This window comes from Impatiens glandulifera, chromosome 1 (genome assembly GCF_907164915.1).
Source record: "Impatiens glandulifera chromosome 1, dImpGla2.1, whole genome shotgun sequence".
Classification (NCBI taxonomy): domain Eukaryota; kingdom Viridiplantae; phylum Streptophyta; class Magnoliopsida; order Ericales; family Balsaminaceae; genus Impatiens; species Impatiens glandulifera.
Genome location: NC_061862.1, coordinates 43,251,190 through 43,265,723, shown reverse-complemented (window position 1 = coordinate 43,265,723; position 14,534 = coordinate 43,251,190). Strand labels below are relative to the sequence as shown.

Genomic DNA, 14,534 nt, shown 5'->3' with positions numbered 1-14,534 from the left:
CGTTGGGTCCCATCCACTATGTAATTTCTAATAACTTTAAAACGTCCTTTTTATAATATATTTTTTACTCAATAAAAATTCAAATAAATTGACTATTTCCAACCCATGTGAATATCAAAATTTTATTAAAAAAAAAAAAAAAAAAAAAGAAAGTGAATTAACAAAGTCATATATAATAATTCAACTATCAATTCAAAAGTTACAATTATTTTTAAAATGGTTAAAATAAAAAATAAAATGATTTTATTTATATTTAATATAAAAAATTTGATTGAATTAAATTAACTTTTTATAATTTTTTTATATTATATTACACAAATATTTTTAATCATAATATTTTGCTAAATAAAATTTTAAACAGAACAATTTATTTTTGGGTGAGTTGGAGTCTGTTATAACTTTAAATTTTAATCTTTAATTCAAAACTCTAACATGTTTTATGCTGGCTAATTCATGACATTTATAGACACATTTTATTACCACATAATATGACATCATTTAATCATCTACATTAAATTTCAAGATTTGTTTAATCAATTTAATTATTCAATGTAACCCCTTAATTCCATCAATATTATTAGATATCAAATTAATATTCCATTCTAAATAAGCTCTTTATTAAATTGTTGGGATATAAAAAGAAATAAATTATTTTGTTTAATAAATGTAGTAAGTAATGGAGTTTAAGAAGATAGTAAAATAGGATTGATAAACAGAAATCTCAATAATAATTACTAACTCTTAAATTTAGTTAAAATAAGTAAATTTCACTCTTTTATTAAGGTAAGAAAAATAGTTACTTTTTTTTTGGTATAAATATTTAATCTCTTTATAAGACTATTGAGTTTAAATGAATGCCTTTTCTTACCTTTTTATTTTAAGAACTTGTTTGTTATGAAAAGAATAAATAATTCTTTATATTTAATATCTTAAATTATAAATAAGTTAATATTTTAATTAATAATTCAAATAATTTATTTAATAATATAATCTTAAGATCAAACAAACATTTAAGATTTCAAGATTGTTTCTTTACTTGATCATCATCATAGTCATCATTCCAATTTCCACTCGCCGAAGAAATCTCTCTCTCTTTCCCTCTTCTCAAGTCTATGCCCGAGACCCAGGCCCGGGTCTCACCCATGACCCGATGAAGGAAGAGAGGAGATGAAGAGAAAAGGAGAAGAAAACCGAACGCCCGCTTCATTCATTTTTGCTACTAAAGAAAAGAAGGGGTCTTTGCTTGTTCAATGAATGCACTTTTGCTTTATAGTCACCCATTTTGCAAGTAAAGAAGCCATAAACTACAAAAGAAATTGATTCAAACTCGAATCCGCCATCAGTGTGTTTTGCTTCTTTCCCACATTTGTTTCTATCTTTATCCTTCATCTTAATCTAACCCACATTTTCATCTTCAAAATCAACGGGAACCCACCCACGATGGTTAAGAGGCAGTCGAATGAAGAGCTTCAGACGATGTGCTTCTCTGATTTATTCAATAAATTAAAACGGTTCAGACTCTTAGAACCTTCTTTGGGCATTCTGGGGTTCTTCCTTGTCACTGTTTGTGTTATTTGCGGTTTCTTCTACTTGGATTACAGGGCTGCGGTTAAAGGGTTTGGGTTTTTAGCGGAATCGAATAGGTTTGTGTGGCTTAAATCTGTTGGGTCCAATGGGAATCAAAGAGTTGAGTTTTTGAGTGACAAAGGGTTTGATTGTGATGTGTTTGATGGTGATTGGGTTTGGGATGAATCTTACCCACTTTATCAATCTACAGATTGTCCCTTCTTAGATGAAGGGTTTAGATGCTCTGAAAACGGAAGACCCGATTACTTCTACACTAAGTGGCGTTGGCAACCCAAAGCCTGCAACTTGCCCAGGTCCTCTTCTTCTTCTTCTTAGATGCAATGCATTGATTATGTTCGTTTTCAAACTATTAATCTCGACCTTTCTGTTTGATTGTCAAGATAGATGATATATGAATTCATGGCTTAGTTTTCGATTTGAATGACATGATACTGTTTGCTTTCTTTTTCTTTACAACTTTTTGCTGTGTTTTTGGGCTCTAACTGATAAATGATAAATGCACTTTTGTCTTATTCTTGGTGTCCTTTTGCTATTTCTTTCTCCTTCTCTGGGGATTCTTGTTTCCACAATGTTGAATTCTTGAATTTGTGTTGATGGGTTTTCTACAGATTTGATGCAAAGATTATCCTTGAGAGACTTCGCGACAAGCGGTTAGTATTTGTTGGAGATTCAATTGGGAGAAACCAATGGGAGTCTCTATTGTGTTTGTTATCTGGTGGGGTTTCCGATATTGATTCAATTTACGAAGTAAATGGCAGTCCGATTACGAAACACAAGGGGTTCTTAGTGTTCAAGTTTGCTGATTTTAACCTAACCGTCGAGTATTATAGGGCCCCGTTTCTCGTATTACAAAGCAGGCCGCCTGCCGGAGCTCCGGCGAATGTAAGAACCACTTTGAAGTTGGATCAGATGGACTGGAGTTCAATACAGTGGAAAGACGCAGACGTGATTATATTTAACACCGGACATTGGTGGAATTACGAGAAGACCATTAGAGGTGGTTGTTACTTCCAAGAAGGATTGGATTTGAAGTTTGATATGGAAATTGATACTGCCTATAGGAAATCGCTAACAACAGTGTTTGGATGGATCCGTGAGGCGGTTAACACCAACAAGACGCAAGTGTTCTTTCGCACTTACGCCCCTGTCCATTTCAGGTAGATTGTTGTCCATTTGAATACTGAATTTTGAGTGTTGAATTAGATAATTGTCTAGAAAATGAAGAAACAAAATGAAAACATCTTGAAGTGCTTTAGTTATATGAAAATATGTTCATGTCCATTCCATGATTAGATCAGGCTGATAGTCAAATGTTTCATATCGGTTCTAAGAATACACTCGCTAAATCTGTATTGTGTCGTGTCGTGCAAATTGAATAATTTTTGAAAAATGTTGGAAAAGTATCTATAACTATTCTTACCCTTTCCCTGATTTTTAAAAGATAGTTGAAAAGTATTTAAAAACTAGTTTATCCTTTTAATTTAAGTTGGGGGTGAATATAAATATTTGAAATGTTTTTTTTATAAAATTATTAATTCAAATAAGCAATTGATTTTTTCTAGATTAAGTAATAAAATGTGTTATCAAATTTGCAGAGGCGGGCACTGGAATACAGGGGGAAACTGTCACATGGAAACTCTACCGGACCTGGTTTCCTCATTGGTACCAACTCAGACATGGGATCGTTACAACATATTTGAGGACGTGTACTCGGGCCATTCAAACGTGTCAAGTGCAAAAGTTGTTAACTTATTAAACGTGACCATGATGACTGCCCGAAGAAAAGATGGACATTCATCGCTATACTATCTTGGTCCATTCATAGGCCCGGCTCCACTCCACAGACAGGATTGTAGCCATTGGTGTCTGCCCGGTGTGCCCGATACATGGAACGAACTGCTCTATGCTTTGTTGTTGAGGCGTGGGTCAGCATCAGCTTTTTCGGGCTAAAGGCTTGTAATTTATACACAATAGGATTATTGCAAATTTTTTAGGGTTAATTTAATTTTCATCATGGTATGGTTGAGAATGTTGAGATTTTTCTTTTTAATCTTTTCTAGGGGTCAACAAATATGTAGGTTACAATAAGTTAGCTAGTGACAAGTTTTGTTTATAGGCTTATAGCTCTTTTTATTTACAGGAACAACTCTAAATTTGTATAGTTTATTTCATAGTATTTCAATATCTACTTTTAAAATTTTATATTGGTTGAAGAAAGATATCACCTTTCTTAATGGGTTTTTTAATAGCCAAATGTTTGATCTTTGATGTTTTATAATTCTATTTACAGTTTTTGATGTGTTTGTCGAGGTGGGTTCATTAGCTTATTAAAATAAAATAAAATAAAATAAAATAATATTTATTTTATTTTATTTTATTTTCACCAATTATCATCCTTAAATAGGATTTTTGTGTGTATCTATTAAGGTAAAGAAAATTTAATGTATCATAAATTGAATCAAGACCGACTTTTTATTTTATTTTTTTTACCTTAGTGGGTTTGTTTCCTAATTAGGTTTTTAGGGAGGAGGAATGGGTAGAATGAATACAAGCACGATGAAAGCTTAAATATTAAGCTATTGGGTTTTTCTCACGAAGCAAATTGAGTCCTCCCTCCTCTCTCTCAAGAAATAATCAGTGAGCAGAGAAATTGCAATGGCGGATTCAGTGGAACAACAAAGTAGATCGCGGGACCTTGATAAGCTTCTCCTAAGACCTGGCAATCTCGTTGGTTCCAACTTCGAACCAGGCGTCGAAGTAAGTGCTTCTTCTCCCATTTACTCTCACTTTGAGTTTTTTAAACTTCTACTATCTATTGTTAACATCTTGCAGCTGAGGGATGACCTTCAAGAATACGCCAAGATTTTGGTTGTCGGAGCCGGAGGTCTAGGCTGTGAGTTGCTCAAGGACCTTGCTTTATCGGGTTTCAAGAATCTTGAAGTCATAGACATGGACAGGATCGAGGTTTCCAATCTCAACCGACAGTTCCTCTTCAGGTCCTAGCTTTCTCCTCTCTAAATTTAATTACCCATTGTGGTTTTGTATCGCAATAGCTAGACAGGATTCAATTTTATTTGGGTACTGGCTGGAAGTTCTTAACAAAGGCATGATTTTTATAGGCTTAAAGATGTTGGGAAGCCAAAGGCAGAGGTGGCTGCCAAACGCGTGATGGAAAGAGTAGCTGGAGTGAACATTGTGCCACATTTTTGCCGTATTGAGGATAAAGAACTCGACTTCTACAGTGATTTCAACATCATTGTTCTTGGTCTTGATTCCATAGAGGCTCGCAGCTACATAAATTCGGTTGCTTGTGGTTTTCTTGGTAAGTTTAGAAATTCATGACTTAGTGTGCTTTTACTGTCTTCTTCATTTCAGCTAATTTTGAAACATAAGTGAAAGAAAATCTATGTTCCTTTTTTTTTAACAATCCATTCATTAATTTCATTCCACTCCTCTGGTGCCCTTCCAATCATCATACACACAATGACTTAATTGCAAATGATACAAGAGAAGGGGTAATCACAAAGAAGATGATCCATTGTTTCATCCATGCTTTGACAAATTGGACAAGTAACATCTGAAATATTCATAATCATTCTCGAACAAACGGATGCCTAGGGATAATTTGAGTGGACCAAACCATTTTTCACCAACTGACTTCCGTGCTTTTGTTTGTAATCATATCCCATGCCTAGGAATAATCCATGTTCCCTTTTTTAGAACATTCATTGATCTCTGTGCTCTTTTGGAGGGAAATATCTGAATTTAACCTACTTTATTATCTGTCTTATTCTACTACTTTTTTTGGGTATCACGGGATGTAGAGTATGATTCTGATGACAACCCACGAGAAGAAACTATAAAACCTATGGTAGATGGTGGAACTGAAGGCTTCAAAGGCCATGCGAGGGTTATACTTCCAGGTGTCACTCCATGCTTTGAATGTACTATTTGGCTTTTTCCCCCTCAGGTGAAATTCCCCTTATGCACATTAGCAGAAACACCTAGAACTGCTGCTCACTGTATTGAATATGCCCACTTAATTAAATGGGACGAGGTAAAATTTGTTGCTCTATCTGTATTTTACTTTTCTGTATTAAATGTTTACACTCATATGTTTTTAAAAATTTCATATATTTTTCAGGCTCATAGTGGAAAAACATTTGATCCAGATGATCCAGAGCATATGCAATGGGTTTATTCAGAAGTATGATACTATATTGGTTTGAAGCTTTCCATTATTCTTTCACTGAGAATTAACCAACAGGTGCATGTTTCATAGGCTGTCAAGAGAGCTGAACTATTTGGCATTCAGGGAGTTACATACTCGTTGACTCAGGTTTGAAATCAATAAAAGACGAAATTTGAGGACTTTGTCTGTGAAACAAGCTGAAAATTTCTATTGTCGTTTCTGTTCTCAGGGTGTTGTAAAGAATATTATACCTGCCATAGCTTCCACCAATGCAATCATATCAGCTACATGCGCATTGGAGACTTTGAAGATCGCCTCGGGCTGCAGTAAAACAATTTCAAATTATTTGACGTAAGTTCTATTTTTCTTTTTCTTTTTGTGTGTGGTTTTGAAATGAATATTGACGAACAAAGGTGAAAAAAGGTTCAAACATAACCTACCGGGTAGCTATTCAATTGGAAAGAGTCTTGCCTAAAATACTAGCCTCATGTTTGATTCCCTTTAAGGACACCTTGATTTAAGTGGGGCAATGGCAGGGGGGGTTGTTTTAGCCTTCTCCAGGAATAATTTCTGGTCGCTGAAAAAGGCATTATTGTCTATGGACCATCATCAGAAACATAAATTTACTGCAAACTCACACAAGTAAAATATAGGAAGACATTTAGCATGATAAACAAACTCCAAGGGCATTTGAATTTCCATGCTGATGGCAAATAGATGTTGCCATTGGAAGGATGCTTTGATGATGTGGGACACTAGCCTCATTTGGAATATTTTTTCCTTTAATATGAAACAAAACATAGCTAGACACAAATTCAGAAATTTACTACAGTTTCTCATCTAGATTTGGATTAAGATTCAAAACCAGAAGCAAAAAGTGTTTCCAAATAGTCCCAAAAATTCTGATATCATGTAAAACAGTTAAAGGATATGAAAATTAAATTGTTTTAATTGATATTTTATCTGCAAAGAATAGAACTGTTCATAAAATTTGAGGAATAATGATAATGATATATTTTGTTAAACTTTATTTTTGTGATAAATTTAACCTGAAACTTATCTTATTACATAAGTACTAATACATTGTTTCAACAAAGTTACATAGTATAACAATTTCCTTTTAGTTTGTTAGTTTAATATTGTTGAATTGGGATGGAGTTGATATGTTTCAGGGTACAAGGGTATGTTAGTAAGTAATGATATTGATAGAGTTGTAATTAGTGTTAATAGAGAAAGTTAGTGAATAATAATTGTAAAATGAGATGTATGTGAGTAATCAATCAAAATAGAGTGAAACGGTAGTTCTGGTTTTCTCATCCTTCGATGTAGGCCATTCTGTTCTCAACTCAATTTCTTCTTCATACCTTAGTTATAAAGTTTGGTATGTCAATGTAGGCCATTCTCTTTTCCTCTCAATTTTTTTATCCGACTAGAGTTTATTATCTAGAGGAAGCTAGCTCGATCCCCACTTAAATTAGAGCGTTCTTAGTTGGAATCTAATGTGAGACATTTGGTCTCTTAGGAAAGACTCTTTCTATGGGAGCTACATGTTCATCTTAATTTCTTCTTCACACCTTAGATTGCAAGTTCCGTACCTCGATGTAAGTCATTCTCTTCTAATCTCAATTTCTTCCTCACACATTAGCTTTCATGGTACTTCTTTTTTTAATAGTAACGAACTTGGATCCTACAATAGAAGTACAATGTTTTTGTGTGGGGTTTAATAATCCTTTGGCTTTTCAACCTCATTAAATAGCTTTTAAGGTGTGATTAAAGAGCACTGCTCCTCACACATATGATGGTGTGCGTTGTCTTCTCTCTTTCTTTGTATTGTTCAGTATATAGTAAATAGTGACAAGGCTAGAATTTTATTTAATTATTTTTTATGAAAATGGTCTGAGTGTGAAGACTCAAACTCATGACCTTGCGAACAAGAGTTCTTATTTATGTATGGGAGTTATCAATCAAATGGGCATAACCTGGCCATTCTTTGCTCATCTCAATTTCTTCTCCACACCCTAGATTACAAGTTTGGTACACATCAGAAGGTTCACAAGAATTACCTTGGATAGAGGTCTTCATATAGACTTGATTTACCTTGAGTCATTCTATTGTAAAGGATTAATTAAAGTTCAACTGCTGAAACTCAATATGGGTATTCAATTATGTGAGTTTTATATTAAATCAAAATCAGAATCAATAATAGTTTCTTCTTAATTTGGCCACCAATATATAGGCCTTGGTGTAGTTGTATGAAGTGATGCCTATTATAACTTGATGATGTGACTGCCTAATCTCCTGCTAAATTCTTGTTTAGCACAAAATGGTCCCATGTACAAAAAGTAGATCCAAAAATGCCTGTTATGATGGGAAACTAAACTTATTTCAAGTCAACTTAAAAAATTCTGAATCTGGATAGAGAAACAAAAATTATAAGTGTTTCTAAATGGGACGTCTTTAAATTCTGATTTATTCATGCCTTGTGTAGACAGAAAGTCTGTTAACTGTTAAGTGAGTTGTACAATTCTTTCCTATCAGTTGTTTAATTATTTGGGAGAACTGTGAATGCAACCATTTCTTCATGATTTTTATTTTTATTTTTGTAATCTCGTGGAGTGAGCCTAGGATTTATCTTTTTGCAAATGAAAGTGTTATGAAACAATGAATCACTTGCAGTAGTTTCTCTTTGATTTTCTTGTCTGATGTGATGCATTAATTGCAGTTATAATGGGGTGGGAGGTCTCCATACAAAAGTTACAGAGTTTGTGAAGGACAGAGAATGCCTTGTATGTGGTCCAGGTGTTCTAATCGAGCTTGACACTTCAGTTTCCTTGCAGAAGGTAATGATTTTGTCTTTCTGGCTTTATTTGCAATAAAATTATTAATGAACAAGACTGAATACAATCTTGATTATTATTACGGAAACCATATTTTCATTGCAACAAACAAAAAAACAGTTCATCGATCTTCTGGAAGAGCATCCAAAGCTGTTGTTGTCCAGAGCAAGTGTTTCACATCGAGGGAAGACTCTATACATGCAGGCTCCTCCAGTACTGGAAGAGATGACAAGATCAAATCTGGAAAAGCCACTTTTCGATCTAATGGAGAAAACATCGAAGGACATGGTTCATGTGACTGGCATGGCAAAAAAGGGTGACAGGAAAGCATCTATTCTAAGGAAATTATGTGTTGTTTTCAAGGGTGTTGTTGATGGCGTCACAGATATGGACACAGCCGGTGGAGCATAATTTTAAGCATCAGATTCCAAAGTCTCTCGTCTATAGCTCTTCTTATTGAGTGAGTTTTTCTCCTCTTCCTTTTTTTTAAACCTTTTTTGTGCCCCGCCCATTGAGAGAGATATTGTAATACATTGCTGAATAGTTCTAATGAAAATTAAAAGAAAAATGCTTTTCTGACTTGATTATGTTATGAAATTGTAGAAGTAGAGATTTTATTAAGGGATAACAGATAAATTTAGATCTTGATGGGAAAGAAAGGCTTTTAGATGTGATTGTGATGTTTCTCTTGGCCATGCATCCAGCTGCAGATTGATGACATTTCTTGTTTAAATAAGTTGAATAATATCATAATCAGATAAGGATCAAGTTAGATATATTTTAAGTGATGAACATGCTGCAATAAAAGTGATGTAAAAGGCCGACCATCAAACTGTGTGGTGTGTGCTTCTCTGGTCCCACTTTCATAATATATGTATAATTCACAAGCTAAGATGAGGCAGGAATCTTAGCAACAGCCAACCAAGATCTCTCAACTTATTTACTATTACTATTACTAATAATTTTGTGTTCTTTAATAATGCAAACAATAACTTGCATTATTTTGAAAATCAATACTTTTATCAGATTTTTTTCACAAGGGCAGTTTCTGTGAAGGAATAGGATTTAGACTATTTGTCTAGAGGAATAGGAACAATGACTTGTTTAGTATTGGATAAAATGAAGGTGGGTCTGACTCATGGTTGATAGAGATTTACAACCAAGTATGTAAGGTGAAGGTCTGTCTATCCATCTTGAATATCAAAGGGGATCAGATATGTATTGTGAGGATTGTTGCCTTACCCAACTGGATAATACTATATCTATCTTTCTATCATCAAACTACTAATAATATGATTCTATTGTGGGGTTGAGGGATCTTATTACAGATTGGATAAATTGACCATCTTGACCCCACCTCTCCCACATGCACTGTCATCCCCCATCTCAACTCCCTTTTTCTCTTCTTTTCCTATTTATAATATCATTCCTTAAATATACCACTTCTCAAAATATAATACCATTCCTTTTTTTCTTCAACTGAAGTGACATCTCCCAAGATCCCCTCTTATCTATGGAAGTTGAAGATGATGTCTTCTTTGCAGACTTGAACAGACGAATTTCTCTCCTAATCATGGACGATGACGAAGAAGTTTCAGTTGTTAGTTACCCTTCAGTTTCTGTACAGGTTTCTCTCTTTCTCTCTAAGATTAAGAAAAAAGAGAATTCTTTGATCACAAACTAATTCGTTCTTTTCCGGGGATTTAAAAAAAAATCAGGGCTTCACGATGATGGGAATCCATCCGTCGATGCAAGTACAGTCGAGCCAGTTTACTCACATGCAAAATGGTAGTAGTACCAGAAGAGAGTGCAAAGGAACGGGAGTGTTTATTCCTCAGTCTGCACATCCAAGGAGAAGGAACAGGCAAGGAAGGTTCCTATCATCTTCTTCCAACACTAAGAACACATCAAGATCAAACCTTCCTCAACCCACCACTTACAATCTCCCATCTAACAACAACATCAACAACACCACCAACTATTACTGTTACAATTCTTTTGGAAAAAATAGGTGTTGAGTGATTATGAGAAGCCAAGTAATTAATAGTGGCTTTCTCTAGTACAGTATCCATGTATAAGAAGTGAAGGAAGTGCTTAAAAGTAAAGTGTTTTGAGCTTTTCCTTTTGTCAGATTGTGTGATCATCCCCTACTTGTTCTTCTTATGTAGGATGATAAGCTTTGTCTAATTAATTCATTTATAATATATGATTGCTGTCAATTCTATTGAAATATATGAAAATTCCAAATTTAAATTGAGCAATGAGGAAAAAAGGGAAGATACAGAAGTAGATCCAGTTGAGCTCAATCAATTACATGAAAAAAGTAACATATGTTTTCAATAGAAAAAAGGGTCTCTTGGGTAACTTTACAATTTTGTAAGAACACGAATGTCAAAGTGAAAAAAGGGTCTCTTGGGTAACTTTACAAAATTGTAAAAACACGAATGTCAAAGTTGAGATCGTGACTAGAAGAACATTGAATATCTTAGTGGGGGAAAGAGTATAATATCCCACATAAGAAGACAATGCATTTGCCCTTTGGTTTATAATAAGGGTACCCACTTTAGATTTTATTTTCTAGTGGCCCCTTAGTTGTTTTGCCATACCGATTGCTCAACTAAAGAAGATCTCTAGAATTTTGGTTTGATTTGTGTGCAAATTTATGTTCAGTCGGGACACCCTTCAAGCTCCAAGAAAGGCCTACATCCATGGAAGTTAGGATTTCTTTTGAACATCACCAGACATCAGTCTGTCATTATAAATAAGGATGATATGGGATGCGTAATCTCGAGATTGAAAAGGCCTACATCCATGGAAGTTAGGATTTCTTTTGAACATCACCAGACATAAATCATTGGTTTTGCTAGAGCTTACTTAGTGAGTGCTCCATATTATGGACACTCTTTCCAATAATTATATTCAAAAATCAAATGACTTTATTATGTACTTGTCAATATAAATAAGGCCTAACTCAAACTCGAGATCGAAAAGGCCTACATCCATGTGAGTTAGGATTTCCTTTGAACATCACCAGACAAATGGGCATTGGATGTATGTTATGCTTGATTAGGTTTTGATCTCCACAACCATCATATTTTCTGTTATTATTAAAGGGGAGAAGCTACTGATTTCGTATTTTTTGGTATGATGGATCTTAACTTTTAGTATGATATCTTTTTGCAAGGAATTCCTTGGACTAACCGAAACAACTTACCAACATTAGAGATATGTTCACTCAAGTTGATAATACATTAAAGAGAAGATATTGAAGAGGCTCAAGAATAGAATTAAAAAAACAATGGTATTTCTAATTCTACTCACAATGTAAAATATTATTATGAGTTGTAATCAAATGAAGATCACTTAATGAAAGAAAATGTAAGTTATACATTTTAATAAGTTATAAATTTTAATATAAAGATTAATTAATTTATATATTAAAAAAAGACTGCCAAATAAAAAAAGTACAATTCAGACAATTTTTTAATATTTTTATTTTTTAAATTAAAGAGAATTGATATGATACATTGATATATCTATAGTAATTGTGACAATTTCTAAAATGATTGATCAGAGATATTAAATCTTTTTGAATAATTAGTAATTTTCTTTATAAACTGTCTTAATTATTGTGGCATGTTTATTTTTAATTTAGTTATCATATTTAATTCATGTTATATTTTTTAATTTTAGTTTTTATTGTTTGATATTTTTTTCTTAATTGAATTTTTTATATTTAAGATAGATTTTTTTAAATTCTGTCTCTTATGTTTTTCTAAACCTAAAAACGTTAGTCTTTTTTTTATATACATATATATCAATTGTTTAGAAAAATTAATTACATATTAAAAAGAAAAAATCTTACTTTTACATAGATTACAACTAATTTTTGTACATCTTTTTAAACTAAAATGTAAAAGAAAAACTAAAATTAAAGAAAAAAAGTTAATAAAACCTAAAACTAAAAAATAAATTTAAAAAACTGAAATAAAATAATCAATTAAAAACACTAAAAAAAAAAATCATTTTAAAAGAATTAAAATTGAAAAGGATAAGTTAAAAACTTATAAAAAATAGAAAATCAAATAAAAAACAAATTTCAAAGAGAAATAAAAGAAAAAAACAGTTTAAAATGTTAAATTAAAGATTATTTGAAAAAAAATTAATAAAGATTAAAATTGATAACTAAATTAAAAAAAATGATGTTATCATTGTATTCATATTTAATTGTAATTAATGTATTTTTGATATTTAAATAGATATGTAGTTGTTTAGTAAGTAGTACAAATTATATAGGGTATAAGTTGTATAAAGATATAAATTGTAACGAGGTATAAATAATATAGGGTAGTATAAGTTGTATAGGTTATTGATGTTCGGTAAAAATTATAAATTATTGTTTTGTTATTATTTAATAATTAATGTAATTTTAATTAAAATATAAAAAAATAATTATAATATAAACGATAAATTATGTTTATTTAATTTAAATATTATTAATAATTTTAATAAAATAAAATAAAATAAAATAAAAATATTATTTATAATTTAAGTAAATATAGAAAATAATAATTAATAAAATTAACGTTATAAAAATAAATAAATATTTTTTAATTAAAATATTGACTATTAAAAAAATATATATATTAAAAATGATTATATATAATAATAATAATATTAAAACTAAATAAATTTTTTAATATATTATACAATAATAGGTTATATATAATATTAATAAAAGATTTTCTCAAAAAAAATATTAATAAAAAATATAATAAAAAATTAAAAATTAAATTATACAAAGATAATGTTGTACCTAGGGGACTAATTACTATTTTATACCAGATATGAGGTATAAATTATATATAGGGGTATAATTTATACCAACTGTAAAATTATAAAAAGAACATCATATTAAAACACTATTGATATAGTATAGTACCTCTATATACCTCTAACCAAACATACCAATGGATGGAGTACACAACATATATCTTTTCTATATACCTCTAACCAAACATACCAATGGATGGAGTACACAACATATATCTTTTAAGAAGTTAGTAGAAAATTAAAATAGATTAAAAGAAAAATTTATTAATTATTCTTGTTTTTGTTATAAGTTACAAATTTAAGTTTTAATAGATAGATAATTAATTTATAAAATATATTTAAATAATAATTTATATAATTAATGAAAATGACAAAATCTTCTAGAGGCATGAATTTTATAGATATTAAAAATGTTAGAAGGTCTATCCTGTTGTTTTAGTTTGTTTATTTTCATATTTTACAATATAATCATCAAATAACAAACTCTTTGACACAAAAAAGTAAAATTGCAAAATCAGTATGGTTCCATTCTCACTTTTGGGCCCAAAATCGAGCCCATTCTATTTTGCCCCAAAAGCACCCTTCTATAATTAATCAAGCTCGACCATGGACCCAAAAAAAAAATACAGAAAGAAAAGAAAGAATAATAAGCTAAAACATAAATCATGAAAAAAAATATTATCTTATTATATAACTCTCAATTGAAAAATAAAATAAAATTAATTCTTAAAAAAAATTTAAGTTTGAGTAATCGGTGGTAGATTTATAATAATTCTCTGTCATGTTAACAACAATGCCTTGTTTGAGTAAAGAGTTTTTTGGTTTTATCATGGTTTTATCTAAAAAACTCCTGTTTGATAAAATGTAGGAAAAAACTGGTTTTAAAATTTAAAGACTAATTTTTCCTTTGACTTTAGAGGATATGGTGTAGGTGGGAGAATGATGGTTTAGAGAGAGAGAATAAAATTAGAGAATAATTTTGGTATTTAAATAATAAAATTATTTAATTTGATTATTGATAAGATGTTTGAGTTTTCAGATAAAAATTGAATTTTATCTCAAAAACTTTTTCATTAAAGGAGGCG

At 31.3% G+C, this 14,534-nt stretch overlaps 3 protein-coding genes across 4 annotated transcripts; all 3 read left to right on the top strand.

Annotated features, from left to right (window-relative positions):
- The first annotated feature begins 1,123 nt into the window (after positions 1-1,123).
- Positions 1,124-3,787, top strand: LOC124922660 (protein trichome birefringence-like 10). The gene is made up of 3 exons (XM_047463380.1): positions 1,124-1,880; positions 2,196-2,744; positions 3,183-3,787. Exons 1-3 carry the CDS (start codon positions 1,441-1,443, stop codon positions 3,535-3,537), a joined length of 1,344 nt encoding a protein of 447 aa, XP_047319336.1. The 5' UTR covers positions 1,124-1,440; the 3' UTR covers positions 3,538-3,787.
- Positions 3,788-4,130: 343 nt separating this feature from the next.
- LOC124922659 (NEDD8-activating enzyme E1 catalytic subunit) lies at positions 4,131-9,596 on the top strand. 2 transcript variants are annotated; one of them, XM_047463379.1, is made up of 10 exons: positions 4,131-4,344; positions 4,420-4,583; positions 4,707-4,909; positions 5,412-5,644; positions 5,732-5,794; positions 5,870-5,926; positions 6,009-6,130; positions 8,502-8,619; positions 8,737-9,076; positions 9,218-9,596. In XM_047463379.1, exons 1-9 carry the CDS (start codon positions 4,243-4,245, stop codon positions 9,025-9,027), a joined length of 1,353 nt encoding a protein of 450 aa, XP_047319335.1. In that variant the 5' UTR covers positions 4,131-4,242; the 3' UTR covers positions 9,028-9,076; positions 9,218-9,596. The 2 variants fall into 2 exon arrangements, with proteins under 2 accessions (XP_047319335.1, XP_047319334.1); XM_047463378.1 differs by lacking the exon at positions 9,218-9,596 and having other exon boundaries at positions 8,737-9,195.
- Positions 9,597-10,048: 452 nt separating this feature from the next.
- On the top strand, positions 10,049-10,816 carry LOC124922661. The gene is made up of 2 exons (XM_047463381.1): positions 10,049-10,243; positions 10,335-10,816. Exons 1-2 carry the CDS (start codon positions 10,130-10,132, stop codon positions 10,632-10,634), a joined length of 414 nt encoding a protein of 137 aa, XP_047319337.1. The 5' UTR covers positions 10,049-10,129; the 3' UTR covers positions 10,635-10,816.
- The last annotated feature ends 3,718 nt before the right edge of the window (positions 10,817-14,534 follow it).